General features: G+C 44.4%; 10 protein-coding genes and 1 long non-coding RNA gene across 16 annotated transcripts; 6 read left to right on the top strand and 5 right to left on the bottom strand.

Annotated features, from left to right (window-relative positions):
* Positions 1–813: 813 nt before the first annotated feature.
* LOC6493166 (protein app1) lies at positions 814–1,668 on the bottom strand. Its single transcript, XM_001957148.4, has 2 exons — positions 1,531–1,668; positions 814–1,472 (listed from the first exon to the last, which is right to left on the bottom strand). The coding sequence occupies exons 1-2, from the start codon at positions 1,540–1,542 to the stop codon at positions 885–887; spliced, it is 600 nt and encodes a 199-aa protein (XP_001957184.1). The 5' UTR covers positions 1,543–1,668; the 3' UTR covers positions 814–884.
* Positions 1,669–1,951: 283 nt separating this feature from the next.
* LOC6493165 lies at positions 1,952–2,581 on the bottom strand. The gene has a single exon (XM_032454309.2). It carries the CDS (start codon positions 2,579–2,581, stop codon positions 2,204–2,206), a length of 378 nt encoding a protein of 125 aa, XP_032310200.1. The 3' UTR covers positions 1,952–2,203.
* Positions 2,582–4,063: 1,482 nt separating this feature from the next.
* Positions 4,064–4,682, bottom strand: LOC6493164. Its single transcript, XM_001957146.4, has 2 exons — positions 4,474–4,682; positions 4,064–4,398 (listed from the first exon to the last, which is right to left on the bottom strand). The coding sequence occupies exons 1-2, from the start codon at positions 4,486–4,488 to the stop codon at positions 4,126–4,128; spliced, it is 288 nt and encodes a 95-aa protein (XP_001957182.1). The 5' UTR covers positions 4,489–4,682; the 3' UTR covers positions 4,064–4,125.
* Positions 4,683–4,845: 163 nt separating this feature from the next.
* LOC6506816 lies at positions 4,846–6,266 on the top strand. The gene is made up of 2 exons (XM_001957145.3): positions 4,846–5,759; positions 5,822–6,266. Exons 1-2 carry the CDS (start codon positions 5,748–5,750, stop codon positions 6,209–6,211), a joined length of 402 nt encoding a protein of 133 aa, XP_001957181.1. The 5' UTR covers positions 4,846–5,747; the 3' UTR covers positions 6,212–6,266.
* Positions 6,267–6,424: 158 nt separating this feature from the next.
* On the top strand, positions 6,425–8,020 carry LOC6506817 (trimeric intracellular cation channel type B). Of its 2 annotated transcripts, none has more exons than XM_001957144.4 (3): positions 6,425–7,033; positions 7,097–7,369; positions 7,422–8,020. In XM_001957144.4, the coding sequence occupies exons 1-3, from the start codon at positions 6,714–6,716 to the stop codon at positions 7,708–7,710; spliced, it is 882 nt and encodes a 293-aa protein (XP_001957180.1). In that variant the 5' UTR covers positions 6,425–6,713; the 3' UTR covers positions 7,711–8,020. The 2 variants fall into 2 exon arrangements, with proteins under 2 accessions (XP_001957180.1, XP_032310199.1); XM_032454308.2 differs by having other exon boundaries at positions 6,902–7,033; positions 7,092–7,369.
* Positions 8,021–8,167: 147 nt separating this feature from the next.
* LOC6506818 (protein dpy-30 homolog) lies at positions 8,168–8,717 on the top strand. Its single transcript, XM_001957143.4, has one exon. It carries the CDS (start codon positions 8,221–8,223, stop codon positions 8,626–8,628), a length of 408 nt encoding a protein of 135 aa, XP_001957179.2. The 5' UTR covers positions 8,168–8,220; the 3' UTR covers positions 8,629–8,717.
* A 36-nt stretch (positions 8,718–8,753) lies between these two features.
* On the top strand, positions 8,754–9,689 carry LOC6506820 (retinin). Its single transcript, XM_001957142.3, has 2 exons — positions 8,754–8,862; positions 8,918–9,689. The coding sequence occupies exons 1-2, from the start codon at positions 8,755–8,757 to the stop codon at positions 9,488–9,490; spliced, it is 681 nt and encodes a 226-aa protein (XP_001957178.2). The 5' UTR covers position 8,754; the 3' UTR covers positions 9,491–9,689.
* Positions 9,690–9,874: 185 nt separating this feature from the next.
* LOC6506821 lies at positions 9,875–10,458 on the top strand. Its single transcript, XM_001957141.4, has 2 exons — positions 9,875–10,021; positions 10,079–10,458. Exons 1-2 carry the CDS (start codon positions 10,007–10,009, stop codon positions 10,358–10,360), a joined length of 297 nt encoding a protein of 98 aa, XP_001957177.1. The 5' UTR covers positions 9,875–10,006; the 3' UTR covers positions 10,361–10,458.
* Positions 10,459–11,891: 1,433 nt separating this feature from the next.
* LOC6493163 lies at positions 11,892–14,447 on the bottom strand. Of its 4 annotated transcripts, XM_044714480.1 has the most exons (5): positions 13,750–14,447; positions 13,219–13,628; positions 12,537–13,036; positions 12,090–12,476; positions 11,892–12,034 (listed from the first exon to the last, which is right to left on the bottom strand). In XM_044714480.1, the coding sequence occupies exons 1-5, from the start codon at positions 14,255–14,257 to the stop codon at positions 11,893–11,895; spliced, it is 1,947 nt and encodes a 648-aa protein (XP_044570415.1). In that variant the 5' UTR covers positions 14,258–14,447; the 3' UTR covers position 11,892. The 4 variants fall into 4 exon arrangements, 3 of the variants coding, with proteins under 3 accessions (XP_044570415.1, XP_044570417.1, XP_044570416.1); XM_044714482.1 differs by having other exon boundaries at positions 12,537–13,628; XM_044714481.1 differs by having other exon boundaries at positions 13,219–14,447.
* A 2,328-nt stretch (positions 14,448–16,775) lies between these two features.
* LOC123257056 lies at positions 16,776–17,015 on the bottom strand. The gene is made up of 2 exons (XR_006506991.1): positions 16,963–17,015; positions 16,776–16,904 (listed from the first exon to the last, which is right to left on the bottom strand). It is a non-coding gene; the product is annotated as an uncharacterized LOC123257056 (long non-coding RNA).
* A 3,281-nt stretch (positions 17,016–20,296) lies between these two features.
* Positions 20,297–26,164, top strand: LOC6506822. 2 transcript variants are annotated; one of them, XM_001957139.3, is made up of 5 exons: positions 20,297–20,479; positions 21,647–23,407; positions 23,809–24,663; positions 24,759–25,057; positions 25,117–26,164. In XM_001957139.3, exons 2-5 carry the CDS (start codon positions 21,656–21,658, stop codon positions 25,718–25,720), a joined length of 3,510 nt encoding a protein of 1,169 aa, XP_001957175.1. In that variant the 5' UTR covers positions 20,297–20,479; positions 21,647–21,655; the 3' UTR covers positions 25,721–26,164. The 2 variants fall into 2 exon arrangements, with proteins under 2 accessions (XP_001957175.1, XP_014764909.1); XM_014909423.2 differs by lacking the exon at positions 23,809–24,663 and having other exon boundaries at positions 20,298–20,479.
* The last annotated feature ends 823 nt before the right edge of the window (positions 26,165–26,987 follow it).

Genomic DNA, 26,987 nt, shown 5'->3' on the forward strand with positions numbered 1-26,987 from the left:
AAGTTTACTGATTCTTAAAGGCATTTTTTATTTAACTTGATATAAAAAGCTCTTTAAAATATAATTTTTATTGAAATCAAATATCAGGTTCTCAGAAAACGTTAAGATTCTTTAACTTTGATTAGAATTTCATTGATGAATACCTCAAGTTAGACGTCATATTTCTCATACCAAAATTACTTAAAACTTATTGATTTTTCTAAACAAGTTCTTTGGGATTACTAATAAAGTAGTCCTTAAGTCTCTATACATTTTAATTATAGCTTAATACAAAATTGGAATTATACTGTCATTTTTTTAAAGAACTAAAATTCCCTGACATTATTATTAGAACTCCCTTAGAGATAGATGGACAGACAGACAGATCATGAATGTATAGCTTTAAAGGGCCTCGTTACTGTCTCCTACTTCTAGTGAAGCTTGGGACCCCTTCACTGTGTCTTTGTCAAAAATTATAATACCGTCTGCAACAGAATAAAATTTAATTTTATTACAAATATATAGTCTACTGATTGTCCATCTAAATTTGCACCCATTTATATACCATTTGCATGTAAAAAATATGCAAAAAACTCAAGCTTTACTTTTATACATCTTAGCCCTGGGCTAATTTGCGTTTTTATTTTCATTTCTTTTATTTGCAAATTTGCATTCAGCTACCGATTCCGATCGACGATGAATACTAATGAACGAATACCAAATAAAAGTCATTCGAATTGATTATTTTGATGCTAATGGGATTGGGAAAATCGATCATTCCTTTTTGTTATCAACCCGTACCCTTACCAACCAATACCTTTAAATATTTCACAATTTCTAATATCAACAATTCGATTTATTCATTAAAGCAATCATAACAATTACGTGTCAGTTTCAACAATTTCCTAATGATGGTAGACATGGGCAAGTGGGGCAGCGGCGATAGTCTTCACCACCGGGACGGAGGCAACCACTGGGGCGATGAAGGCCTTCTGGTGGATCTGGGTGTGGCTCTGGTGGGACACGGCGTGGGGCAGAGCCTTCACGATGGGCACGGCAGCCACATGGTGGACGGGAGCCACATGCTTGACGACAGGAACCACAGGAGCCACATGGTGGACGACTGGAGCCACTGGAGCAATGGTCTTAATAACAGGAACCACGGGGGCAACATGGTGGACTACGGGAGCAACTGGAGCAATGGTCTTGATGACGGGAACCACTGGAGCCACGGTCTTGATGACGGGAACCACAGGAGCCACATGCTTCACAACTGGAACCACTGGAGCCACAGTCTTGATGACGGGAACAGCCGGCACCACATGCTTCACCACAGGAGTGATCACAGCCTGGTTATGGAACTGGGTGAAGCTCTGGTGGGAGGTGGCGACTGGAGTAGCCACTTTGGTGATGACCGGAGCCACGGCCACATGGTGCTCCTCAATGAATCCCGGAGCAGCAGCGGCAATGGTGGCCAGGGCACAGATGGCGATCTACGAAAGTGCCAAATACAATTATCTCCTCAGGATATCCGTCTTTCAAAATACTTACGAAGCGGAACATCTTGTTGGATTTTTGTGGGTGGGTGTGTGGTGCTTTGGAGTCGACGAGTGACTGTTGCTGATTTGGAATCACCACAACGGCTTTATATAGTCAAAAATTCGCCGGTCACATTGTCCTTCAGCCGAACATTAGCAACTAACGAGCAATTGGCACAAACTCGTTTCTCTAGCATTGAACTTGAACCCAGAGCCGCAAACTAAACATCTGCGATAGAGCCTCGCCAGAAATAAGCCAACAATTGATTATCATTAGGCCCGAAAAGGTTTTAAAAGCCCGACATTGGCATAGAGATCGATACGAAGCCCCTTTATTGCATAGAGATCGATACGAAGCCCCTTATTGTGTGCCAGATGACAGATATTTTTAGTTTCTTCAGAGTCTTTGAAACGCCCCAGCGAAGGTCTTTCGATTCGTGCCACCAAAAACGAAATGAAATGCTATTTTATTCCAGAGTTTTTTGTTAGTTAAACGATACGCTATAAAAGACCCGCCAAGAGGCCCTCGCGGGTCCAGTCCGTTTCCTGATTCATATCCATATCCATATCCCTTTGAATCAGAGGCGGCAGCGCTGGTTCAAGTACGAATATCCTGGAAATGAGATCGGATCAGTCGGGAACTGAGAATTTTGGGAAGGCTTATTAAAGGCTAATTAAACCACTACTCAGGCCAAGAACTGAATGAGGTTTTCGTCCTCGGAATCTCCCGACTCGGCCAGATATTCGTATAGGGCCGGCGGCAGGGTGGGATCCACCGTACGGGTCAGGGAGGAATTACCGATGACTTGGTTCTCCGTGTCGTCGTCCTGTGTGCTCAGCGCGGAGCTCAACTGGCGGCCCTTCCGCGGAGCAAACTCGATCCCGATTCCTAGGCTGGCCAACGTGGGGTGCTTGTACTGGGTGCGCCACGCTTGGTTCCAGTTCTCGTAGAACTCCAGGGAGGCCTCGTCGGCAGCCACCTCCGAGGACAATAGCATGCGACGCATCATCTGCCCCCCAGGTATCCTGCCAGGACCTTGGCTGTTCAAGACCGCGCGCGACATGATGCTTCTATGAATGTTTCTTTTGTATTTTCGCCAGTGTATTAATTGTGATGTGTTCGAGTGAAAACACTTTTCAGACGACTTGACAAGGCTCCCAACACATAGAGTTTTTAAATCATGGCAAACTGGGCCTATTCATTTGAATCTTCAGCAAAAAAAAAATCATAAATTGCCAGAATCATCATGGCACTATAATGCACTAATTACAGGATGGAACGTTATTTTTTGATCAGATGCAAATTGGAAGACCCATCTCAATCGAAAAAGCCAAAATAACTGAAAAGGGGGAAACATCCGAATCCCAAATTTTATAGGGGTATCCCTTCGAAATTCGAAAATTTTTAAAATCACTTTTAAGCAATTCCTTTGGTCAGGAATTAAGATACTCGGTTGTCTGATTACAGAATGGTACTTGCTTTCTTGATCGGATACAAATTGGCAGAGCTATGCCAATCGGAAGTGGGGAAAACAGCTGAAGGGGGGAAACATCGGAATACAAAAATTTCATAAGGGGTACCCCTTACAAAAATTGGAAAATTTTTAAAATCACTTTTAAGCACTTCCTTTGATGAGGAATTGAGATACTTGGTTTTTTGATTACAGAATGGTACTTGCTTTCTTGATCGGATACAAATTGGCAGAGCTATGCCAATCGGAAGTGGGGAAAACAGCTGAAGGGGGGAAACATCGGAATACAACAATTTCATAAGGGGTACCCCTTACAAAAATTGGAAAATTTTTAAAATCACTTTTAAGCACTTCCTTTGATGAGGAATTGAGATACTTGGTTCTCTGATTACAGAATGGTACTTGCTTTCTTGATCGGATACAAATTGGCAGAGCTATGCCAATCGGAAGTGGGGAAAACAGCTGAAGGGGGGAAACATCGGAATACAACAATTTCATAAGGGGTACCCCTTACAAAAATTCGAAAATTTTTAAAATCACTTTTAAGCACTTCCTTTGATGAGGAATTGAGATTCTTGGTTTTTTGATTACAGAATGGTACTTGCTTTCTTGATCGGATACAAATTGGCAGAGCTATGCCAATCGGAAGTGGGGAAAACAGCTGAAGGGGGGAAACATCGGAATACAACAATTTCATAAGGGGTACCCCTTACAAAAATTCGAAAATTTTTAAAATCACTCTTAAGCAATTCCTTTGATCAGGAATTGAGATACGGGGTTCTCTGATTACAGAATGGAACTTGCTTTCTTGATCGGATACAAATTGGCAGAGCTATGCCAATCGGAAGTGGGGAAAACAGCTGAAGAGGGGAAACATCGGAATACAACAATTTCATAAAAATTCGAAAATTTTTAAAATCTATTTTAAGCAATTCCTTTGATCAGGAATTAAGATACTCGGTTCTCTGATTTTAGAATGGTACTTGCTTTCTTGATCGAATACAAATTGGCAGAGCTATGCCAATCGGAAGGTGGGGAAATAACTGAAGAAGGGAATAAAGCTAAAAATATTAATACTGTTATAGAAGCAGCCTTTATTTTAGAATTAACTAGCTAATACTAAATGGTTTCATTGCTCAACTGTTGGGCACGTAAACTGGACTCAGGCTGAGTTGCTCGTAGCCGGTGCCACCGCCTTCCTGCGTGGCAGTGGTGTGAAAGGTCCGATTCAGGTTCGTAGGTTCCACGTAGCCCAAAGACCGGCCCATGGGGGCGATGACGAAGCGAGTCTGCCTCTGGGAGGAGCCCTGGTAGGAGACCACCGAGGGCGCCGAGTCGATGAGGAGACGCGGAGCCTCTGTTGCCGGCTTGGCCAGAACCAGAGTCAGGCAAATTATGGCCAACAGTATCTGGAATTGGCAAGTGTTAAGTCATAATTTGGCATAGTACATTTTAAAAACATCTCCAATGATCCTCCCACTCACCAGTTGTCTCCGCATTTTACGATAACGATGTAGGCTTAATGGGGTAATTACGGCTACAAATCAACAAGAACTCCGACAAGAGGCTGCTGAGGTGGGCGGATAATATCCAAAAAAATAATAAAACGAGCCGAGCTGGATCAAGTTCCCCCTTCTGAGAAACCAACACAAAGCGGAGCGAGTGGCAAAGTCAAACTGAAGTGCTGTGTGAATTGCTGTGCCATGAAATCACGGCGGAGCAGTTGTTGGCCATCCAGAGGCGGATGTGGCAACAGGCCTGGGGGGCAGTGCCATCGATACGCCCCCACTCACACAGCCCCTGGATAAGTGGAAAAATAAAAGAAATATATTACCACCGATCTGCGATCGAAGCGGTGGAAACACGCGCGCAGTCGCGGTTATCTTGCAATTGTGGGAGTGTCTCAACTTGGACGCAGCTTTACGTAAAGAAATAAACCGAAAAAAATCAAATATAAATATATAAATACCGAACGCCGCAAATATTGTAGTAATAGCATAACCAAAAGCAATAGCAACCGCTACAGAAGGGGATATAGAAACAACAACCGCAGCAACAAAAGTTATAGTACAACATGCGACGGCGACGGCGTCTGCGTCTGCGCAACTCGCTGAAGGTTGATCCACTCCACTTCGCACCTCCGTCGCACCACCACAGCTTCGGTGGTGCGGAGGTTTCTTTACATGGCTAGCTATTATGCTATACTCTGCAAAAAAGAATATTTCGATTTATTTTTAAGTTTTAAAGCGGGTTTAAGAAATACTAACAATGGCTTATAGTTTTAAAAAAGATTCTAGTTAAAGAGCATAAATAATACATATTTTTATAAAATAAAGTTTCTTAAATCCACAAAAAGGAAAGGGTATCTAAAAGATCGAGTATCTGGTTATTTCAATTTATCGCTTGACGTGTCAATAACTAAAAAACCAATGTCGTGGCTTCGCACATTCGCCGATGTCCGGTCTCCCGGCTCCGTTTACCCCTTTTCCGACCCTACCGAGTCAGTCGACTGACCATATGATTAGATGATTAGCCGGAGGCGCGTAATGGAAGCTCTAAGTGCAAGCGGCCTAATGAGAGGCTGTCGGATCGGAGTACTTTTTGATTAATTAATTGGCTGCATATAGCAAATGGCCCATAAATCTTGGCCCAAACGGAGGCGACCTCTTGCTCAAGGAGTCGCCACTTGGACCAGCTATCATATAAATGGCAGCGGCACATGTCTAACGGTAATTAGTTGCCCACTCAAGAGACCATCATGCGCATCACGGTACGTAATCCCCAAGCCACAAAGCCAATCACCGGTGAACAAAGTGCTTCCCCAAACAACAGGTAGCCTGCCTCCTCATCACCTGGAGTATCCAACTGTCCGGCAGTCGAGCCGCCACCATCCTGCATGGCAGTGCCATATCCCACCAGAGCTTCACCCGACTGTCGTCGTCCTCAGAGCCGCTAATCCTGCAGCAGCCTAATCCCCAGCAGTTGGTGAGGATTGTGGTTCCGCAGAGAGTGCAGGAGCAGCCATTGGAGAGGTTTCGCTTTGAGACCCATGCGGAGGAGCCTCAGGTTCTCAGTCAGACACCTGCACATCTCACCTATGCCGCGCGTCCGGTGGTGCACCAGATGCTGCCCCAGATTAAGCCGGTGCGGAATATAAGCTTCGCTTCCCTGCTGCCAGGACCTCGTAGTCTGGCCACTAATAACAACATCTCACCTGTCTGAGAAGAAAATAGTATTTAGTAATTTTTTTAAGAATATTAAATAGTTGTTATACAAAAAGTTGTTTTAATAAAATATTAATTTTTAACTGAAGCTTCAGTTTAACATAAAAGAGCTGAATAGATGGCTTATAAGTTTTCCATTATTCCAAAGATAAAAAGCATTATCCATCCTGTCATACTGTATTTTTTATTTTTATCTTCAAAGACAGTTGAATTTCATAATTTTTGTAATTTTTTCGCACACTTACACCCACACCAATGTAGACACCCAAGTTTTGCCTGTCAACATTTTCGTGTACGCAAATTCTGTTTAGAATTATTTGTTATTTTTATCCTTAATTAGCTTTTAATAAAAGAATAAAATTGAATAAAAAATCCGACTCACTGAGAAGACAAAATTCAGAGTCAACCAAAGCAAGGACTCCAAAAAAACTGACCAATCCAAAATTAAAATTAACCAAAGGATACAAAGAAGGTGCAAATAATAGAGGCTGAGCTGAGTGATGAATGCCCGGCTTATCCTGAAGCAGTTACCCAATCACCTACTCTTCCGCATCCTGCACTATTCCCTGATCTCCCAGCAATTACGGGAGGACCTGGGCATGGGCGTGGGGGCGGCAGAGCGGTTGAATGGGGGACCGAAGGGATTGAAAGGCATGAAGGGGTCTGCGGCGAGGCCAATGGAGTGGCAACCGTTTGCCCTGTGGCTGGCCAACTTGCTGCTGTCCTACGCGGGTGATATACTGGGCAACATGCTCCTGGGCACCCTGCCCCTGGAGCCGCTCTGTAACGCTTCCGATGTCCTGCTCAGCTCGGCGATCTGGTAAGTGAGACCCGATACCCAGGGAGTCCAGTCAAAATTTCACTATTTCTTACCCAAGCACAGGTACATAATCTTTTTCTGTCCCTTCGACCTGGGCCATACGGTGGCCTCTACCATGTCATTTCGTCTTGTGGCCACCGCCATGGCCACCATTAGCCAGGTGCAGCTGATCGAACGTGGCGTCCACATGGCGGGAAAACTTTATGGACAGGCCCCGATCCCGATGCTGATAGTGGGCACTGTGATGGGCAGTGGCGCCGAGCTGCTCAAGCCGGTGGCCTGCATCCTGATCAACCGATGCCAACATAGCCACCTGGCCTACATCAAACTAACCATGTAAGTTTTGTGTACACTCCAAGGATCTTGTAACCTATCCCATCTTCTGTAGGAACTCAAAGCTGGCCTTGGGACTCTCCTGCCTGTTTATGTTGCAAATCTACCACAGTCCCCTGATCCTAGGGCTGTCCCGCCATCAACTCCTGGTCTACACCCTGGTGTTGACCACGACCTTCAAGTTCTTATCCATGGCCTACAGCACGGAGCACTTCATCTGGCTGCTGGAACACCGGATGCAATACACCTTTTTCGGCGGCCTCTCCGGGGACTTGAGCAAGTTCTTTGGTCGCGTGCCAAAGGGGAGTGTCCGGCCGACCTGGGCCTTCTCCGAATTCGATTGAATCCGCCACGGAATTGCATAATCGTGCGCCTCCTACGCACCCCCTTTCGCTGTTTATTTAATTTCAGGGGCGGCGGAGGAGGCGGCGACTGGTAAGCGGCTTAAGTTGCCGGGCCAGCAGATGTCTCGCTTGATCGGGTTACGTACTACATGCTAATCGGCTTAGAAGCGCCCGACAGTCAGCAGATCGAGAGGGCAGGGAGCTGGCCAGAGTACTGGGTTACGGCCACGGGTTAGTGGCTTCAAGGCGTGTGCTCGCCCAGATGTACTAAAAAATTTTTGTTTGAAAATAAAGCTTACATTAAAACTTATGCAGATATTTAATATTTTCTAATTACTTATAGTCCTTCATTACCAACGTAGACGTGATAATCCATAGTGATAAGGATTTTCCTAAACAAAAGGTTTTAAAAGCTGACTAACACAACAGTTTCTTATTTAACTTTATGCTATTTGTAATATTCAGCATCTAGTAGGTGAGGCTGAAGTTTAAATAAACTCATAAAGGAAAATGTCAGTCAAAGGTTTACCTTCAATCCAATCGTTTCTCAAACATCCCATCAAAATGTCTAAAAAACCATGTTCTAAAGAAAAAGGTCGCCCAAGGGCGAGTAAGGCTAATGTGGAGAAACCCAGGAAGGATCCCTCAGCCATCAGATCGATCTTATGTCCACCCATGGAGAAGCCCATGAAGAAGGCTAAGGAGGAAGTCAAGCATAAGGACTGTCCCAGGGCAACAAACTACAAAACTCCAGGCCAGCGTCGGCAATATTTAGAGCAGGAGGTGGTCCCAATTTTATTGGAGGGTATGCTCGGGTTGGCCCGCGAGATGCCCCAGGATCCCATCAATTACCTGCAAAAGTTCTGGTTGCAGGACAAGCATAAGTGCGACATAGATCTACCCAAGGATCTTCTGTAATCGTAATGAGAGATACATCCAGTATAAGCAGATAAAATTTCAAATTATTCGCTCATTGAATAAAAGTTTATGGTTCGGTGTTTAGCTTACTCAGCGGTGCATTTCCTTGGCCAGTGAGGCGGAGAAATGGGATCTGGGCTTAGGGGCTATAAAAACGGGCAGCTGGCTCTTCTCCAGCATCATTCATTCGTTGCATTACAAATTTGCAGTAAGCCCTTAGACATGTCGCAAGTGGTGAGTTTGGTGGACAGAGTGGAGCATCATAATTCATTCCATGAATCTTCAATAGTTCCTGCCCGTCCTGGCCATCGTGCTGGTCTTCTCCGGAGCCTCGCAGGCAGCCAGCCTGGACTGGCCCTCGAATCTGGTGGCTCTCAGCTCGGCCAAGTCATCGCAGCTGTTGCCGATTGCCAGAGAGGATTCCCTTGAACTGGCCCAGGGCAGTATCGGCTCTGTCGTTCCATCTGGTGCTCAGCAGGAGGAGCCCTCCCAGGAGTCGGAGGAGGAGGAGGACCAGCAGCAGCTCTCCCAGTCGTCCAACGGCAGCTCGGAGCCCATCGATGCTCGTCTAGTTAGCTCCAGCATTCCCGTGTCCGTTCCTCTGCCCCTGATTGTGGCCGCCCGGAATGGACTCCGCACCGTTTTGACCATCCAGGAGCCCGCCGTGGCCAAGGTGGGTGAGGTGGTGCAGCATGTGCCCACCGCTGTTTCCCACCAGAGCCAGACCGTGGTCCATGACCACCGTCGCCTGGTTACCCCCATTGTGGCTCCAGCTGTGCGCACCACCCAGGTGATTCGCCAGCAGCCCCTTCTGTGGACCGTCGCTTCCTCCGATCCCCGTGTGGTCCTGATCCGCAACTAATCGGCCATCGAACTCTGCTGCATAGAAGCCAAAGATCCCCGAGATGAACTCGCCAAATCAATGGAACATTCTTTAATACTCTTTCTGGACTTGCTCTGTTAACCCACAATACTCTGTCTCTTCTCTGTCTGTCTCTTCTGCCATTTTCTGTAGAATTCTTCTTCTGTAGAATGCTTTTAGTAAAGATTTCGCAATTGCACACTTGTGGCTTTCAATTCTTTGGGTCTTGGGGACAAGACAGGAAATCAATAAAATAAATATCAGACCCCACGCACACAATAAATAAGACACCTCCTCCTTTCGAATCAAGATCTCTGGAGGATTAGGCCTAATCAAGGTCTGGGTTAACGCCCAGAAGACTCTTCTCATGTTCAAGGGCTCTTTCAAGGGGCCCTTTCATTTCGAATGGATAGACCATTCTCCAATCTTGCGTTCTAGACTACAGACTGGACTATAAAAGCAGCCTATGGCTTGGCCAACTAGCAACAGTAAAGTTAAGAGAACCAAGCCAAGAAGATGTCACAGAAATTGGTAAGACTTAAAGCGAGGAACTTTAAGAGGAAAAATTCACTACTGATTCCTTTGCAGAGCGTCGCTTTGGTTGTACTATTCTGCCTTTTGGCCGTAGGACTTGCCGAGCTGCGTATTTACCAGCCTGGATGGTTGAGCCTGCACCAGGAGGCTTCTCTGGCCAATGTGGGTCATCTGGTGGATCATGTTCCCACTGCAGTTTCGCACCAGAGCTCCACTATTGTGCATCGAAGTGCTCCCAGGATTACGCCTCTACTGGCACCTGCCGTGAGGACCACATATCTCCAGTATCCTTCGTGGAGCTATCCCCTCTACAATGGAGCCCTTTACAGAAAATAAGCCTTAGCACGAATCTTTGAATTAAATTAAACCATTGGATCTGAAACATTTCGATTTGCACAGAAAAAAAATAAAACAAAATTCAAAAACCCCCTAAATGGGAGTGAGTGCATTATCTATCCATCACAAGGGGCAGTTGGCAGCCGTTTTTTGGGATTAATCCCTGCTCTACTGAAAAGCGAACGAATGCCAATTAGATTTCGCGCAACGTTGCACTTCTGATTGAGTGCTGGGTGGCAGAATATGATTCAACTGACGTCACCAGATGAGCAAACAAACGCACGAAGTAAACGTTGTTCTGCTACCCTGTAACTTGGGACTACTAGGCTTAGCTTCCAGTTGGTACACGGGTATATTTTTTCCAGAAATTGCCTGCCAAAAACAGCCGTAACGAAGGCCTAAAATCTCAAGCTCTACCTTTCAGTTATTTTCAGAGGGTATCCCCAGGACTCGTATATCCTTTGAATTATTTATTTTTGGGTGCAGTGGTGCACGAATGATTGACGTGCCATACGCAAATGTCTCGGCATTATTTCCCAGGCCGGGCAGCCAAGATTCGGTCGAATGCCAGCACATTCCATGGGAATGACCCCGGGTCAGTAGCCGAAAACCTTTGTACCCGGAATGCTGCAGAGGTCAGAGGTGTGAAGTTCTATGCGAGAGATGGATTGATTGAGGACTTTCACCCGGTGTGTGAAATTATCCTGGCTTCGTCTCTTATCGTATGACAAACAACTAAAAAGAAAAGAAATTCTGGGCCCGGCAACAATTGGAAGCCATTTTTTGGGGAGGTCGGCCACTCCCGAAATCCCCAGCGCCCAGAGTTGAGATAATGGAGCCGAGCAGCCTAGCTGAAAGTTTCAAATGACACAATGCAATTTATGAAATAGAAAACCTTGAACTTCATGTGAAGGCCAAAGGTTAAAGGCGGCCGAGAGGCCGGGAAAGTCGAGGGTTATGCAACCGGTGATGCTCCTAAGCTGGACTAATGAACCGCAGGCTGCAATATGACGCAGAAGCCTCCAATCGAAAGGAGGAAAGCCACTCCTTCTGGCCCTCTCTTTATTGCACTAAACTATTCTATAATGTAGACCATACTTCGACGTATACGTATTATACAAGACACTAGCGGCATTAAGGTTAAAGTATCAAGGTGAGAGGAAGCATTATCGATTACCGGGGCAATTCATTGTCTTGGCTTAAAGCCCAATCCCCATGAATTCAATACCTGTCACTTGCAGCTAGTCCACCGTCCAATGATGCAATTCCGCATGGAGGCATGGCGGCGTAGTTTACTTTTCTGTAGCCGCCTTTTGGGCTCACTTCCCGCACAGCCCGAATGCCACCCAAAAGGCGGCCATCTTCGACCAGTGTTGCCAGGTCTTGAACAAAAAATAATGCCAGATTTACCAAAAAAAACTAGCAGAAAATAGCAAATTTGTTTGTAAAAATGGCTGAAAAAATGGCTAACATTTTGTTACCCCAAAAAATAACCAAATTACCCCAAAATAACCAAAAAATTGAATTTTAATTTAAATGTCCAATAATGATTTTATTAAATCTACATCGTCACTATTTTCATTATTATATTTTTCATTTTCGGCCATCATTTTTAAAAATTTCGTTGGCACTTCATAGTCGTGGCAGCATTTTCCATTTCTGCGCAGGCCGTATCTATAAAGAGGAATATTAATAATGCTGCTTTAAAAACTTAAGTAAATGGAAATACCTTATTTTTAAAATTGAATTTAGTGTTTTTATGTGTAACCTGTTTCTGAGGTTACTTTTTACTATGTTCATTTGACTGAACACACGCTCTACCTCAGCATTTGACCAAGGCAAACAGAGTAGCCTTATAGCAAACAGCGCTAAGGACTTGAAAGGGTTGTTGTCACCTGAGTCCCTAAAGCTCAGCACTTCTGCCCAAAATTTGACAGTGTCTTCCTTGTTCTCCCAGTCAAATAAATGGATCTTTCCGTATTGCGTTAGGATATCGCTTATATTTTCCACATTGAGCTGCTCCAAGAAATCTTCAATTTTTTCTTTTTGAGCTCTCAAAATCCTATCAACAGAAAAAACATTTATTTTTTCCAGCGTTTCGAAGTTCTCCGGCAATCTAAAAGTAAAACAAAATCGTTAATATCTCGGACGTCAATATCATAAATACCTAACTTACCTGGCTCTTAGCTGTTGGACCAACTCCACAACGAAATTCGCACACTTCGTTCGAATTTCAACTTCGATCTGCTCCTGAAGTTGTAAGGACTTAATTTTTTTTTCAAAGTCATACCCCAAGCTTAGATTAGTTTCAACCATACATTTGAAATCAAATTTCAAAATGTCGATATCAAAGCCTGGTGGTATAATTAAGGCCTTCAACGATTTGATTGTTGCTATTAAATCTTTCAAAAGTTTTGTAGCATTTGAATTTCTGCTTTGAAAGTTTTTGTTTAAGCGCTGCATTTCCACTAATATCGGCTTCAAAAACAATAAGTAAAGGCAATTTACTTCGTCACTGTACAGTTCGTGCAAGATTTTGGCTTTGTGACAGTTCTCCTGGAGTGAAGCTATGGAAAAATGCAATTTTAGCTCAGCCCACTGATCAACAATCCTGGACACCGCCAGCTCAATTGAAAGCCATCTAGTCTCGCAGACTCTAGGGATTTTCAAGGGCAACTAAGGATAAGATTTCAGATAAAGAAAACAGTTTAAATCGAATCACACATAAATCAAACATTTATACATATTAAGAACAGGTTACAGCAGCTATAAATTGATATTAAAATTTAAGTAAGTTAGTTTGGACAATCACGATCGCAGGACACAAAAGAACGAAACATTTGGACGAACACTAGTACCTTGTCATCGTTTATGGATTGATATATTTTTTTATAATTGATTTGTCGCTTAGAGCTTTTAGAAAACCAAGAGTAAGTATCATGGATTAAAAATTCCAACTGATCTGGCAAACATTTGGCGCAAGCATGATTGACTGACAGCTGTACCGAATGACAGACACATTTGATCAAAATAAGCGATGGAACATCTTTTTTGAGCTCGGTATAAACGCTTCTCTTTACTCCAGTCATAACGCTTGCATTGTCAGTGCCAATTCCAACCATTTTATTAATATTTATCTTCAATCGAACGAGCTCCTGTCTAACACCTTCGGCTATCGAAACAGCATCTCCGGATTCGATGGGAATAAGGCTTAAAAAAGTAGATACAATTGCGCCACATTTTACACTGAAGTAATTTATGGCAACACCTATGTACATATAAATATACAATAATTAACAATTAAACAGAAAAGAACACAATAATTTTAATACAGAAGACCAGAGCGTCACCCATACTTGTAATCAGCATACATATATTAACATGCTTACCAACTAGCTTTGTTACGCTGACATCTGTAGATTCATCCAAGAGCAGGCTATAATTCGAATCACCAATGTCTGCAGTTAAGTCTTCATCGAAGTGCTGCGCCAAAACGTTGTTAATAATGCTTGTGCACTTTGTTCGGCCAAGCCTTATTTTTGCAGCAGAAGGACACGCGCCAAAATTATGCACACACAATCTGCTGAGGTGGTCTATTTGTGCAATAGCAGTGTGCTCTGCTATAAATAGGCACAACGCTGCTTCCTGCTCTGTTTGCTTCTTAGGCATCCGAGAGAACGAAATTTTGTTGCTTTGACTGAAGCAACTCGATGCCGAAATGTGCTTCTTCGTCTCAGCATGAGCCCTTAAATCGAATAATTTCGTTTTAATACTGCATTTGCAGTAGCTACAGTATGCTTTTGTCAAATCCGTCTCATCCTTCCGGATCCAGGCCTTAAACTCACTAGCCTGCAACCAAGCATCGCGAAACTTTTGCGTATAAAGCACTTTAGGCATTTTTCACAACAACTTTTTCACAACATCACAAACTGAAGATGAAACACACAAAGCAGTGATGGTCAAAAGTAGAAATCACTGTTCGATAAGTATTTTCACTCAAGTCACTTAGAGTATTTTCGCTGTAACTGGTAATTTTCACAGACCTAAATCACGGGTTCGAGAAAATTGCCGAAAATAGCTGAAGTTTATTTTAAAATAGCTAGATTTATAGCTAGTAGCAATTTCTTAATTTTTCTAGCATTCGGCCTTTCAAAATGGCTAGAACTAGCCATAAAATTGCTAAACTGGCAACACTGTCTTCGACGGACAATGAAGACCTCCCCCGATCCAGTCGGGTTCATTGCATCTCCTCCTCTGTGCTGGTCCTCTGTCCGGGTCTGATTGGGGGTATATAGCCGCTCTCAATTGGCCCAGTGGGTGATCTGGGCGGCCGACTGCTGGGTAATCGGTTTGTTTGTTTATCACAAACGCCGTTTGAATGCATCGTTATGCTGTCATCTCGGCATCCCATTCTGGCCCCAGGGTGCTCCTCCAGATCTCCAGAAAATTTAATAACTTAAACTCGGGGAGAGACTGTAAGGAATGAATTCCTTGTCTGAACAAATCAAAAGCCAAAAAGCCACTTAGCATAAGTGGCTGGCAAAAAAAAAAAAAAACACAGAAATCGTTAAGAAGTTTCCCAGAATTCAATCAGAAAACTAAACCAGCCCAGAGACCGTATTAAATATTTTATGTAATAGATGCTTAAAGCAGATTTTTTTGGTCGGAGGCTTTCACTTAGAGCGCCCTTTGGGGGGCGGAGGAGAACGGAAGCTTTGTGGCGCAAAACTTTCCGGTGTGGCAAGCAACGCTATTCAAATTAATTTACAAATGCCGGAGCTTGTAGGTGAATTTGTCTGGGCCGAGATGAAGACAATAAGCCGTGTTAAATGAGCCGACCAGGGCAAGAGCAGTGAAAGGCCATGATGCGGGTGAAATAATTTCGGTTATTATGCAATAATCAAAGGGCCAGGGGTAGATGTCTGCACAAGACATGACTCACTCTACCCCCAAATCGTTTGCCACTCATCCGAAATGCTAATCACACAATGTGGGTGAACGACCTTGACGCTTTTGGCCAACTATGATAATTACAACGATAAACTAAACATACCCATCGATTTTATTACAAGCCATTTGGCAAAAAGCAAAACGGATAGCAAAATGAAAACAAAACCTGTAAAACTCATTCAAACGCCAAACGCATAACCGAATCGAAACGGAGGTACACCAGATACTATAACAACTGAAATCCAATCGAAGCGGCTCGAATATGAATCATAAGCCCGGCTCACTGCAGCGCTCGCAAATGCATTGTTATGTAAGCCAAAAGCCAAAAGCAAATCCAACGACTGGGGTTTCCCCAAGGCCCAAAGCAACGCTTCGGTTGAAGCCACAAAGCCAGCAGTGGAGCCGGCAAAGAGTCAAGAATTGAATAGGCCAACTGGGCGAGACCGAAAAACTTTATTTTCGGTTTTCTTGGGATTTTCCTGGTATGCTGAAGTTTGGGCAAATCCCTGGTTTTGGCGCAAATGCAATTGCAGTTTATTGGCAAGAAGAGAAGTGAGAGAAAAGTAAATTTAGAAGATTTTGAACATTTTATTTTATATATATAAATAATAGGAATATAAATAATATAAATAGCATCTCTTCTTCAAGAAAATCAATTCTAGCACTAGATATATATTATACTAGCAGTACCCTGCCACGTTTCGCTGTGGCATATTGTTGTTGCACGCATAAAAAATAAGTCAAACAAAAAAGAATAATTTTCAAATTAATTAAATTCTGTAATACTTGTGGGTATACAATATTCTTTGTTTCTCCTCCTTAATCATTCATTATTATTTCTGTATTTTAGTACATAGGTTGCTCTTCACTTAAGCACCTTGTGATACACGACATTTTTTGTTTTATTATCAGGCGCAAAAACAAACAACGCAGATGGTCTTCCGACCCGTGAACATGCCACGTATAATTGACCATGGGAAAAACATGAATGTTCTAGATTTAAACCACAAACTTTTAAGGATTGGCCTTGTGATTTGTTGATTGTCATGGCAAATGCAAGACGTATCGGAAATTGAAGTCTTTTAAATTCAAACGGCATATCGGTTGGGATCATCGGGATCCTCGGAATGAGAACTTCCTCACCTTTGAATTTTCCTATCATTATCGTAGCGTAAATTACATTGTTCATCAATTTACTAACCACCAAACGCGTACCGTTGCACAGTTTTGGTTGGTTTATGTTTCGAAGCATGATTACTACGGAGCCAACCTTTAGGCGTAAATTGTGCGGTGGTAAGCCAGACACGTCCAAAGAGTTTAAAAATTCAATTGGATAGTTGGTGGCTTCATCTTCATTTGTGACGCAGTCAATAGATTTGAATGAATGCATTGCTCCAATGATCTTATTTTGAATTATGTAGTTCAGGTCATCTACATCTTTATTCTTAGCCGCTAAAATTGCTCGCTCACTCAACCATTCATTATTTTTGTAGTTAGAAATAATATTTGGAAATACATTGTTGATAAGTTCGTCTTTTGATGAGACAAAATTACAGAAATTATTTGGAAATGATATTAAACCGCTCGATTCTATCTACAAAATAAAAACCAGATTCTTTAACTACATTCTATGTAAGTACAAAAATAAATACCTTAAATGTCGGATTAAAACCTCCTTCTTCGATAATGTCTGCCCCAAATGACGTCATTTGGAAACAACTATTGTATTTTCGAGTATTTGCAAGAAAGTGGCGTGATTCTTGTGTTTCGCCGCAAAGCAATGAATACAATGGCTCTTGTGGCGGAGTCAACACTGGCAATTTCACTTTACCATTAACGCAGCATAATCCAGGCGTTTCTCCGGAAAACTTTAATGCACCACAATACTCGCAAACAACGTCCATTTGCCCAATGCAAACGCTAGGATGCAAGCTGTAATCATTGCTGCAATCGTATCGAAACGCAGCTCGATTCAAATCAGCTAAATATCTGCGTCGCAAATTGAAATCTATTTGAGAAGCACGAAGTCGAGCCATACTATTGCGGCGCTGTTCACGTGCAATTTCTCGTTCTTCTTCAGTCCTTTCATATGCAATATTTTGTATTGTTCTTGCATTACGGCTTCGTCGGGAAAGATTCGACCGTCTTGGTCGCGGCATTATTAATTAAACTTCACTTCACTTCAATCCACTTGTTAATTATTTATTTAATAGAAATAGTTTTAATATTGATTTCAGCGCAACACAATCTTTTTGGTTCGTTGTTAAATTTGAGAGCCTGACTATGAATTTGACTTCGTTTGTAACTGATTTGACATTTTCTTCTTAGCTGTCTGCCTAAATAAAAAAGTATGGGCCAGGGAGGAAAGGGAGGAACGCTGTCGAACGGGACAAAAAGTATCCTATGTCCTTCTCCTGGCTCTAAGCTACCTCCCTACCAATTTTCACTCAAATCTGTTCTTCCGTTCTTGATTTATAAGATGTGTAACATAAAACACGTTGTTCTTTTATATATATAGATTTATATATTTTCTTAACGAAATTCATAAGCAATATATTAAAAGCTTTATATAAAATATTATTTGCTTGTTCTAAATAGAATTAAGCACTTTTTAAGGAGGCTTCATTATAATAATTATAGTATATAAGTTTTATAAGTAAGTAATCATTTTCTTTTGAAAACTCCAACAAAAACCTCAAAAAACTATATCATTTATATTCAAAGTTAATCAAATGTTAATCTAATTGGTTTTATTTATTTCCCATAAAACTAAATCTTAATTTCCAAGCCAATATCTATATCAGACCTGGCTTAAGAGATTGCCAAATTGTTTTCAGCCCAATGGAGCGTGTGGGTGGAAGACCTCAACTTGTTGAGCAATTGACACAAATACAATGTATTCAAATCTAAGCCAGGGAGTCGACAGCCCAACCTTGAATTGGTAGCAAAAAAATGATTTTTGGGCTCGAACATCGAAGACAAGCTCATTTGGACTTGAACTGCGACAATTTGTTTGACAAAGAGAGAAAGAGAAAGGCAGACTGGGGGAAAGAGATGGCGGGCTTTAGTCAAAGGAAGCCTCCAAAGTAGAGCAAACACGATTCCCACTCAAACCCATTTGGCCAACCAATTAACAAGTTGGCCATAATTAACACAAACTATGTTGTAAGACTCCCAGCCCAAGATATATGTCAGCCCGCCAAAAATAGACAAAATAGCTGTTAAATCTTTGAATCTGAATGAAGTTCCAATAACTAGCCCCTGAACCTGTAACCCCATCGGATTACACACTCTCCGGCTGTGGCATTAGCTGTCACCATCGAGGTCCAAGTTCAAGTTCAGATCATCAACGACTGGGATTTACCAATAGTTTCAGCAAACAGCTGAAGTATTTTTGAGCTGGAAATAATTTTAGGCAAGTAAAAAGACTACTCTATAATACTCTTTTTCTAAATACTTGGGTTTTTATAAAATTTCTTGTTTTAATAAAATTGTATTGACAACATCTATTGTCTATTTTCTTAATAACTGTCCTTCTAAAATGCAATGAAGCGTATTTTGAATTTTTAAAAACAAAATAAACAATGCAAATTCATTTGTTTCCTAGGAAAAATCCAAGTTTCAAACTAACAAACTAAAAAAAACCCAAACAAACTACCCAAAAACTAGTCGTATAATTAAGCTGCGAATCGAGTTCGACGCACCTCCTTCAAACAATTCTCGAAAAGCCCCAAAACTGCTCGCACTCCAAGTGAGTCATAAAAAACCCGATGGTCAAAAACTACGCCACACATCGATTGATAAAAACTCCACGAATTAATCACGAACAAATAGCCCAGAGGTGTTTGCCAAACAACCGAGTGAGAGACAACAATATCAAACGGAGCAAATCGATGTGATTAGCATAATTTTCGAACACGAGTTCATTATCAACTTTCTTGGAATGTTTAACATAAAACAGCACTCAGGTGGGGCTAGATAATGATAAACGCTTGGACCAAGGTCAGTAACACAGATGGGAGCCACCCAGCGGATCCGCTGCTGGATCGATCCACTGAATCCCAATGAGTGCTACTCGAACAGCACTGACCACACACAACAAGCGCTGTGGCACGCGAACGTGATCATCGTGAATAAGTTGACTCTAATTTTTATGAACTTCGGGTAATTCCGCAAAGCACTTTTGAATCAAAGCCAGATACGATAGGTTTTTGAGCGCAAACTTAAAAAACAAACGATGACCCACTGATGACGTTTGCAGTGACCATGGGTTTGAAAACCAGACGATATTGCCCGAAACTGCACCTGAAAAGAGATGGGTATACTAGAGCCGAAAGAGATGGGGAGAAAAGATGAATGTATGCCAAAAGATCCGGTTTGAGGCAATGCCCAAACTTTACCCCTTTCATGATGGCTTTATGCGTCTCTTATTTTTAGCCGGTTGCTCCTCTTTGACCCAATTTATAATTGCTGGATTGCATAATCCCCGTTTCTCAAGCAACGCCTTTCCGGGAAGCTCTGTTCAGCCATTCAAAAACAAAATAATAAAATTATGGCCAAAAGCCCACCTGAAAAGTGTTAAAAACAGAGTTGCACTAATTTGGAGATGTAACATTTGCACACAAATTCACATTTAAATTTTTGTTTATAGGGTCTGAGTGGTAGTCCTGGGGGCTGTCTAAGAGGGTTTCTTGGCTAAAAATAAACAAGTTTTTTTAATATTTCCGCCTAGAGCCGCGTTTAGTGACCTCCAGTACTAAGCAGAACTGGGGAATTGGTGAAAAAACCCAACTGGAAAAAATGATTACCCACAAAAATCAACACTCGCTGCGAGAAAGAGAGGTTGCCAAATATTGTCGCTGTTGTAGCTTTTGTGGCTTTTGTTTTGGGCCCCCGATTCGCAAGCCCCCAGTGGGGGAATCGTGAGTGGAAGCGAGACAGCTCCGTTGGAGCTCCACGCCGGCGGCTGCGCCTGCGCAGCTTTTGTATAAAATGTGCGCGGCGAACGAAAGCGAAATCATACCACGAGTTGCAGACAAACGAACAGCACCAAAGGTGCAGACAGTGAGTGAAGTGAAAGGATAACACGGACGATCAGTTGCATAAGGATTATCGAGTAACACACACGGAGATAATCACCCAATTGGATTATTAAACTTAAAGCAAAAGGTGAGTGAAGTGAACGACTAAAGTGAACTCTAGTGAACCAGAAAGACAAGCTAATTACAATTAGCTCCATTTAATCGCGAGCCAGCCGATCAAATTATGGATAAAATAAAAACTATTGGCTAAGAGTCATTGTGCCAATCGAAAGAGCCAACTTTCACTGCAAAAGCTAGGGAAAAAGTTTGATTTTCCCAGCCCCCCACTCGCACAAACACTTAGCATCGCTTGCCAGCATTTTCCACCAAAGAAACTCCCAAGCCCCAGAGATGCCGGCAATTTGCAATGCAACGCTGCACATACTTCCGCTTGAAGAGTGGCTCCCTAAAAGCTGAGCAGCTCGCTAATCGCAGCTTCATTTACATAACATAAAAAATAATTTCGGATACACACGAAAAAAATAGATTATTTAAATAGTTTTCCAAGACATAGTCATAGCCATTTTTTAAAAAAATACTAGTTATCCAACTGAAACATTTTCTCTCTAAAAGCCAGACATTTGGTTCAAGTGTAGTCTTACGCCCACGCCTCCGCCCCATGATCCCGACTTCAGTGACATAACTGCAATGCAAACTACCATAAAAAAAAGGCAAAAAAGAAAAGTGATTTTTACAAAAAAATACACGAAGCGGAAAGCGCTGTCAAGGCGAGAGATCAACTTGAACGATGGTGGCCCCAGCTCGTAGGCTTGCTAAATCAGAGGAAAATTACCTCATAAATTACAGGGAGCCTGCCCCTCTCTCTCTTTCTATCTTTCTGTTTTTTTATTTTTTTTTTATTTCGAATAAAAAGTAACGTACAAAATCAAGCAATTAAGTGCGACGGTCTGCGACCTCCAACGAAAGTAAAAGTCTTATACGAGAGTCTGAGTCACGGCGAAGATTTCGAGATGCGAACCGGTTTCAGATTCGGTTTCGTTACAGATTGGCTTAACCAAGAGATGGCAGAGGCATTGGTGGATTGGTAGAGAAATGTAAACTTGTAAACTGGCACAATGACTTGGGGTAATGGTGTCAAGCCTGCCAGTTATGTCACAACCGATCATGACTAAACCATTTATTTCCCTTCAAAACAAACCAAGCATAAATTATCGCACATCAGTTTCGTTAATCAATCAAACGAATGGCTTTTGTATAGCAGTTTGTGATTCAATTGGTTTCGTTTCCGTTTCAGATCTTCACAATGAGAATAAGAGCGAGCCTTGTGGCAGTTCTCCTGCTGGCCAGTGCATCCGCCTGGGCGGATGACTCCAACTGGGGCAACGAGTGGGCGCCCATGGAGGATGCCATGCCCAGTCGCCGATCGGTGGACGTCAAGCCAGCCGACACCGCCGACATCCAGGGACGCTACCTGGTCCACGAATCCCACAGCCAGAGCCAGACCCAAAGCAACAGCACGACCGAGATTGATGCCGTCATCGAACAGTTGATCAACTCCCGCCGGGAAGGTCGCAATCTTGGCGAATACGATGCCGTCTACGCCGATGGCAACATCGACCAGGCTCTGCAGCAGGGCAACGACCTGCAGGCACGCAATCTCATCCGCGACAAGCTGTGCGGTCTCGGACTCATGAGCTGCGATGTGGAGGAGAAGCGTCCGTTTTACTCGACCATCTACGCCCAGGGCCCACCCCCACCATCCGGTAGCTTCAGCGGTCCCTACGGTCCGGCCAAGCCCATGCCCCCACCCAGCTACTTCAGCGGCCGCCCACCCATGTCTGGAGCCTTTGGACCACCACCCAGCTCCCTGAACTCCTTCGGACCGCCGAGGAAGGTCGGCTACGAGGGACCCTACAAGCCAATGTCCGGACCCTACAGGCCAACTGGACCAGGTGGATACTTGGAACATCCCCCACCATCCGCTATTGATGGCTCTTCCGATGGAATCACCTATACGAAGCCTCCACCTGGAGCTCTGATCTACGACAGCAAGCCCCCAGGACCCATCTACACTGGAGGACCATCCCTGGGCTCCGGACCTGTTTACACTGGTGCTCCCAACGGAGTTCCCCCCTACAACTTTGAGAATCCCGAAGGTGGCATTCAGGGTGCCAGTTCCGCTCCCAATGGCTTCTACTCGCAGCAGTCCTCCGCTTCCTCCTCTTCGGCCACTTCCTCCAGCACCAAAGTGGTGGTGGGAGCCCCCATCGACGCCGGCTTGCAGCAGCATGTCCACCACCACTACCACCATGTTGAGGGTGCTGATGGTGCCAAGGTCCCGAGTGTGCCCATTCCTGTCGGATCTGGCCAGACCATCAACACGGACTTCAGCGCTCTGGCCCAGTCTTCGGCCACTTACACTCCCTCTGTTCAGACCACCTCCGGCTACTCTCAGTCCAACGCCTTCAATGCTGGATTCAACGGCGCCTCCCAGGGCGGACTTCTCTCCCAGAACGGTTTCAGTGGCCTGTCTCAGAAGCCCTCGGACCTGTACAAGCCCAGCACCGGTGACCTCTACAAGCCCAACTCTGGTCTAGGAAACTTTGGCGCCAGCGGCTCGGGAGGATTCAACGGATCCCCCAGCTCCAGCTACCACAGCCAGAACCCGGACTACTACAAGAAGGAGCTCCAGACCGGCGCTTCCAACCAGTACAATGGCATCTCCGGAGGTTACCAGGGACAGAGCCAGGGACAGTACCAGGGTGGCTATGACACCTCCCGTCAGCAGATCGTGGACTGCCAGTGTGTGCCTATTTCCCAGTGCCCGGCTGCCGATCGCATTGGCCGCAAGGAGGATCTGATCCTCCCCATCGATCCCCGAAACCTGGGCAAGGACATCGAGGCTCTCAGCGACGATGTTGCCTCCAGCAATGCCACCGTTAAGGCTGAGGCCAAGAAGGACGAGGACAAGGATGACAAGAAGCGTTCCCGTCGCCAGGCTGATGGTGGTCAGAAGGACGAGGATGCCAGCGATCTCTCGCTCGATGCTCAAGGGGTAAGTCCAAATAGTCTCTAACAGATCCCTCTAGCCTAGGTTAGATAGTGCCCGACTAATGCCAAATCACGCATGGTTCACATTCCCCTCAAAATTAAGGGGGCCACTAATAGAGTCTTAGCAAAGCTCCTCCTCCCACCCACACACATCCAATCAACCAATCAATCAATCAACCAACCAACCAAACAACCTGACAACTGCACCCATCGTTCAATGCTCCAAGCTCAACTAAAAACTCCTCGCTGGCTCCAGAGTTCGGATCGAACCAGATCAGATCAGATTAGAAACTAATCCCAGAACTAAACCAGCTAACCAAGCACGAACTTTGAGATTGCACGGAAGCATCTGGATCTTGTTCTAGCGTCTGTTCCTCTTCTCCCCCTAAAAAAAAAAATTAATAGAGACAAGCGCCGCTCGGAGGATCTCCCTTGGCGCTGCCTGCCCTCCAGGCCATCGAACTGATCCAACGAAAGGTGCTGCCCACTTACGGCGTAAGCTTTGGTCTGCCCTATCCAACTGGTGGATACGGAGGTTATCCAGCGAATGTGCTGGGAGATTACTACCCTGCCCAGAACCCTAACTTCGGCTCTGTGGGCCCCAATGGCTTGAACCTTGGGCTGGTGAACGTGAATCCTTTGGTGTCAGTGCAGGTGGCCAAAACGGATTACGGCGAGAAGGTGGTGAAGCCACTGGTTAACCTCCACGTCACCCCGAATGCCAATCTCATCCAAAAGGTGGGAGACTTCTTCAAAAGGAAGCCTGCCGAGGTGCACAGCACCCATTACCACCACCATGACCACTACCCTGGCTACGAGCATCATGGCTACGATCACCATGATCACCACGATCACCACTCGTATCCGCACTACTACGGAGGATCTGGTCCTCATTTCAGTGTGGAGATGGTGCCGAGTACTCCGATCTTTGAGTACCACAGCGGCCCCTCGGTGCCCGTTTCCCATCACCACCACCATGAGGTATCCCCCTACGAGAGCTCCTTCAACTCGATCTATCCCGGATCTGCTCCTGATTTCGGCGGTTATGGCGAATACTCGCAGCATGTGGAGCGGAGCGCCAATGTGAGCAGCGAAGGCTCCAGTCGTCGTGGCAAGCAGTTGACCCTCGGACCCCTCTACAATATCCCGACTCCGGCTCCTGGAGAGGCGGCGGGCAGTGATCGGGTCACCTTTCCCCGGGATCGCAGGCGACGCAGCCTCGAGGATGGTGTGTGGGCGGGAGCAGCTCCTGAGGAGCAGGTAACCATGTGTGATCTCGCATCAAGGGTTTATCCATCACCAACCGTATAAGTCATCAACTTGAAACTAACCCTTATATTTGCTGTTTCTTTTAGCGTGCTTACTATGGCAACCGTCCTGTTGAGAAGACCTGCCGCATCAACGAGGTCTGCTGCCGTCGTCCCCTCCGCCCTCAGGCTCCTCCCCAGCAACTCGGTCGTTGTGGCGTGAGGAACGCCGCTGGCATCACCGGTCGCATCAAGAATCCCGTTTACGTTGATGGAGACAGTGAGTTCGGCGAGTATCCCTGGCATGTGGCCATCCTGAAGAAGGACCCCAAGGAGTCGATTTACGCCTGCGGTGGTACCCTCATCGATGCCCAGCACATCATCTCCGCTGCCCATTGCATCAAATCGTAAGTTTACAGATCCTTGAATCCTTTGATCAGGCGGCTAACGATATCCCTCTTTACAGTCAAAATGGCTTCGATCTGCGTGTGCGCCTGGGCGAGTGGGATGTCAACCATGACGTGGAGTTCTTCCCTTACATCGAACGCGATGTGGTTTCTGTGCACATCCACCCCGAATACTATGCCGGAACTCTGGACAATGACCTGGCCATCCTCAAGTTGGACCACCCAGTGGACTTCACCAAGAATCCCCACATCAGTCCCGCCTGTCTGCCCGATAAGTACTCTGACTTCACTGGAGCTCGCTGCTGGACCACCGGTTGGGGCAAGGACGCCTTCGGAGAGCACGGAAAGTACCAGAACATTCTCAAGGAGGTCGATGTGCCAATTCTGTCGCACCACCAGTGCGAGGCCCAGCTGAGGAACACCCGTCTGGGATACAGCTACAAGCTCAACCCAGGATTCGTCTGTGCCGGCGGTGAGGAGGGCAAGGATGCCTGCAAGGGTGACGGCGGTGGTCCTCTTGTCTGTGAGCGCAACGGAGTCTGGAACGTGGTGGGAGTGGTGTCCTGGGGCATTGGCTGTGGCCAGGTGAACGTGCCCGGCGTGTACGTGAAGGTCTCGGCCTACCTGCCCTGGATCCAGCAGATCACCCAAAGCTACAAATGATTAACGGAGCAGGAGGAAGACCACGGGCAGGAGCATCACCATGCTGATCATGAGGTGACTGCCTACCACGCAGACACCTCCAGTGTCATCATCGACGATGCCTCCTCCGATGAGTTTGTTTTTCACTTCTGACCGAAGCCATCACAAAAGCACTTGTGCAACTCTCGAGTCGGCTCGATTGTCGCATTCGTCATCGTATTTATCAGCGTCGTCACTCTTATTTATTACGAATGTTACTTTGTCTGTTATGCTACTTGTTATATTTTATATTGGGCGCCCACAGTCGTCCCCATTCACTTCACTGCACTCCACTCCTCTCATTAGCGGCCCACAATGGTTATTACTTAATTGGCGACGCACAGAAACGCGTCATCCTGTTGATATTAATTGTCTTGTACATTCGAGTTCCAATTTTGTCTTGTAAAATAGAGATTTAATAATTAATTTATTTATATATTTGTAATAAATTAATAATTAATGTATTTAAATAAAATAATTTATAAAAAATTTAAACACTATTTAGTTTTGAATCAGCTTCGTAACCAAAGACCCTTGTCTTTGGTAGGAGTGGTGTCCTGGGGCACTATTTGGCCCCCAGCAGAGGCTGGGGGCAATAATCTTGGGCAATAATCACCCGATTCTTGAACGGAATACCTTAAACGAATCGTTGATCAATTCTCCAAATATTTGCATCAAAATCTGAAAATGTATTATTTTTTAGATTTTTTGTAAAATTTTGTGGAGGATCCCCTTCAAAAACCCGCGAAGCCCGTGAGCAGCGGCAGTAATTTGCTAATGTCTTGTCAGTTCCCAACCGATTTGGAAATAGATCGAAAAGGAATTACATTCTGGATCTGCCTATATCCTACGCTTTCCCACCACGAATAATTAAAAATTGGACATTGTTTTTCATTTATTTTTTTTTATGTTCAAAAAATTTAAAATTTTGATACTGTTCATAGTTATTAATAACTTGGTCAAAACTGAACCTGTTCAATCACTTTTTATTGTATATCCTTACTGTTTCTCCCCCGATCAGTAAGAGGAATACCATTTATGAATCAGAAAACTATTCCCCCTCAATCTGCATAAAAAAATCGGAAAAATTAAACGAAAAAAATGTTGACCATTTTTTGGCCAAAATCATGATGGTACCCCTTTAAAAAATTTCGAAAAATGGGTCAAAATTTTTGTTGCCAGGTTTTGATGGGGAATGATGCTACTCGGAGTTCTAAGTTCGGGAAGGTACAACATTTATGGATCTTCC

Source organism: Drosophila ananassae, chromosome 2R (genome assembly GCF_017639315.1).
Source record: "Drosophila ananassae strain 14024-0371.13 chromosome 2R, ASM1763931v2, whole genome shotgun sequence".
NCBI lineage: Eukaryota > Metazoa > Arthropoda > Insecta > Diptera > Drosophilidae > Drosophila > Drosophila ananassae.

What these genes read in the sequence shown, in the direction of transcription:
- LOC6493165 (XM_032454309.2), bottom strand. Translation starts at nt 2,581, where the DNA reads ATGTCGCGCGCGGTCTTGAACAGCCAAGGTCCTGGCAGGATACCTGGG.
- LOC6506817 (XM_001957144.4), top strand. Translation starts at nt 6,714, where the DNA reads ATGAATGCCCGGCTTATCCTGAAGCAGTTACCCAATCACCTACTCTTC. An exon ending in CTGCTCAGCTCGGCGATCTG is followed by an intron (nt 7,034 to 7,096) that starts GTAAGTGAGACC and finishes ACCCAAGCACAG; the next exon opens with GTACATAATCTTTTTCTGTC. An exon ending in GCCTACATCAAACTAACCAT is followed by an intron (nt 7,370 to 7,421) that starts GTAAGTTTTGTG and finishes CATCTTCTGTAG; the next exon opens with GAACTCAAAGCTGGCCTTGG.
- LOC6506818 (XM_001957143.4), top strand. Translation starts at nt 8,221, where the DNA reads ATGTCAGTCAAAGGTTTACCTTCAATCCAATCGTTTCTCAAACATCCC.
- LOC6506820 (XM_001957142.3), top strand. Translation starts at nt 8,755, where the DNA reads ATGGGATCTGGGCTTAGGGGCTATAAAAACGGGCAGCTGGCTCTTCTC. An exon ending in CCTTAGACATGTCGCAAGTG is followed by an intron (nt 8,863 to 8,917) that starts GTGAGTTTGGTG and finishes AATCTTCAATAG; the next exon opens with TTCCTGCCCGTCCTGGCCAT.
- LOC6493163 (XM_044714480.1), bottom strand. Translation starts at nt 14,257, where the DNA reads ATGCCTAAAGTGCTTTATACGCAAAAGTTTCGCGATGCTTGGTTGCAG. An exon ending in GTCCAACAGCTAAGAGCCAG is followed by an intron (nt 12,477 to 12,536) that starts GTAAGTTAGGTA and finishes TTTTACTTTTAG; the next exon opens with ATTGCCGGAGAACTTCGAAA. An exon ending in AATTCAATTTTAAAAATAAG is followed by an intron (nt 12,035 to 12,089) that starts GTATTTCCATTT and finishes TCCTCTTTATAG; the next exon opens with ATACGGCCTGCGCAGAAATG.
- LOC6506822 (XM_001957139.3), top strand. Translation starts at nt 21,656, where the DNA reads ATGAGAATAAGAGCGAGCCTTGTGGCAGTTCTCCTGCTGGCCAGTGCA. An exon ending in TCTCGCTCGATGCTCAAGGG is followed by an intron (nt 23,408 to 23,808) that starts GTAAGTCCAAAT and finishes AAAAATTAATAG; the next exon opens with AGACAAGCGCCGCTCGGAGG. An exon ending in GAGCAGCTCCTGAGGAGCAG is followed by an intron (nt 24,664 to 24,758) that starts GTAACCATGTGT and finishes TGTTTCTTTTAG; the next exon opens with CGTGCTTACTATGGCAACCG.